The 2,285-nt window shown below is 38.1% G+C and overlaps 1 protein-coding gene across 3 annotated transcripts in view; it reads right to left on the bottom strand.

Annotated features, from left to right (window-relative positions):
• Positions 1-330: 330 nt before the first annotated feature.
• LOC102583791 (transcription factor bHLH121) overlaps positions 331-2,285 on the bottom strand; it is a 4,337-nt gene continuing 2,382 nt past the window's right edge. The window contains exons 3-5 of one of the 3 annotated variants that reach the window (XM_006359587.2): positions 1,841-1,968; positions 1,280-1,750; positions 331-866 (exon numbers count right to left, since the gene is read on the bottom strand). In XM_006359587.2, the coding sequence (XP_006359649.1) occupies positions 714-866; positions 1,280-1,750; positions 1,841-1,968 (752 nt within the window). In that variant the 3' untranslated portion in view covers positions 331-713. The remainder of the gene's footprint in view (positions 867-1,279; positions 1,751-1,840; positions 1,969-2,285) is intronic. The other 2 variants (XM_006359588.2, XM_006359589.2) reach the window with 2 other exon arrangements.

The raw sequence follows: 2,285 nt of genomic DNA on the forward strand, positions 1-2,285 counted from the left end.
GGGGGGGAATTCGTTTTATCTACTAATATCGGTCAAATTAGCATATTACACCAAATCACATTCCTCTGTTTGGACGTGAAATTAGACTTGAAAACTTGCATAAAAGAAGTTAGCTTTTCCCATGTCAACAAAGAGCTGCCTGAAATAGTAAACATAAACTCCAATGATGAATCCTTCACATTTACAGGCAACTATGGATCTTCCCTGTAGATCAAAATGGAAAACCTATTTTATACTTGTATCATGCATTGGGGCCTTGAAGTGTGAGGTTCACTGAAAGTTCCAGTACAACTAGGCGGGTCTTTGTGAGAGTCCAAGATTCAAATAGTATTAACAACAAAACTAACCCTTCTTAATTCATCAAAACATTCACACCCCAAAGGGATACAATTTTGTAGATATGTTTAAGGATTAGGTATGTGAGGCGATGGATGTTATGGCACTAAGTATCACCATTAGTTCATGGAGGGAAGCTAGCTTTCCCTTTCATTCACTATTTCTCTTATATGAACACAGTTCTGGTCTCCCATGTGACGGCCCTTTAGAACTGTTAGGGATACATGAGAAATATCCAAATTCGAAACCCATTGCATTAGCAACAGCTCCCTGACTCTCTATCTGTAAACCTTTTTATACAACAGATGGAGCAGAAGAAGCTAGAAAGGAAAAGTAATTAAAATGGTAATAACCTGGTTCCTATTCGGTTTCAAACGTCAATCACCCGTCTTTGTTCCCCTAACTACACTATTTGAAGAAACAGCATGTACACTATGGGATGATGAACATTTACTTGAGGAACTTCCATCGGTGAGGCTGTTATCCTTCCTTGGCAACTTTCTGGATTTCTTTTGTCCAGATGAAAGGTCCTGCAGAATTTGCAAGCATGTCATGATGGTATATTTAATTTGCCAAAGTTCCTTTAGGCCATAGAAGATACTCTGTTCTCCAATTTTATTTAACGCTCTTTCACCGACAATACATTAAGAAAAGAAAGCTTGAAGGGTCATGAGAATCGTTATTACAGAATAACTAAATATATGCTAGTTGAAATATATAAAAGTGAAGTAGCTTTGTAGAAGTGAAAATGAGGCAATGCTAGAGTAAAATAAGAGTAGTTGAATAGCTTGATAAATTTCCTTATTCAAAAAGGTTAAAAAAAAGGTGGAATCAATATTAATTTGAATGATTGGAGATATTTGGCCATTTAAGAAATAGGTCAAATAAGTTGGGATATTTTAAAAGGGAAAGTAGGCCAAGTAAATCAGCAGTACTAACTAACCTGCTCAGATGTAGATCCAGGTGTCTTAAGCTCTAAATCTGTTGCCACTTCATTGGAATCTTCACTTTTCTCAATTCTGCTCTCTCCTTGATCTGATGACTTGTTCCTGGATTCTTGTCTGGTCATACTACCTGGTTGTATAATTGGAGACATATACTGAGTCGGTTGCTGTTCAATCAATGTATTGGGAGTCATGTATTGAACGAAAGATGAAGGGTTTGGAACAACTGCAGGATTATGATTGCCGAAGAAAGGATAGGGCTGCAGAGATGGATGCATTGGAACTGGTCCAGTTGGAACCGGAACGGGCATTGGATACGGATATGAAGGCGGATGCATGACCATAGAATGATCCATCCCAGCCCATGGATACATAGTCCTCATTCTTTGTTGATATTGGACATTAAGGCTCTCAATATCAGATTTAAGAGACGCCTTCTCTTCTCTGAGATCATTTTTCTCCTGGGTCAACTGCTTGAGAACAAAACAAAACAATAAGAACTTCTATGGCTATGAAATGAGAAAGTAGAGCATTACTTTCAGAATGTATTAAGAGATGACCTCACGGCTTTCATCAGTAAGTGCAGCATACTCAGATTTTAATCTGCTGACCTGAGCAGTCAAATCCTTCAGCATTTGAACGGTATCACTTAGGATGGATGCTTTGTCATTTTTAGGCCTCTCAGGATCTGCATATTAAATTTCTGACTGCATAAGAATTCATTCCTGAACCTATTTTTTCCTACAAGCCTGTTTGTTTTATTCTAAAAGAATGTATACATAGAGTGTGCACAAAAACTAACTATATGAGATCATTTGGAACTCCATTCCAAATTTATGTTTGGACACTGTATAAGATAGTTGGGTGTTTGGTATGCCCTTTGGTACTCTGTATTAACAATTGGCGAATTAACAAACATCATACCAATGAACAGATGGTGTTGTCAATATGCCATGTGAGGCCTTCAAATGACTTTAAACCCCCCCCCCCCCCCCCCCCCTCTCT

This window comes from Solanum tuberosum, unplaced genomic scaffold (genome assembly GCF_000226075.1).
Source record: "Solanum tuberosum cultivar DM 1-3 516 R44 unplaced genomic scaffold, SolTub_3.0 scf00290, whole genome shotgun sequence".
In the NCBI taxonomy this organism is placed as follows: domain Eukaryota; kingdom Viridiplantae; phylum Streptophyta; class Magnoliopsida; order Solanales; family Solanaceae; genus Solanum; species Solanum tuberosum.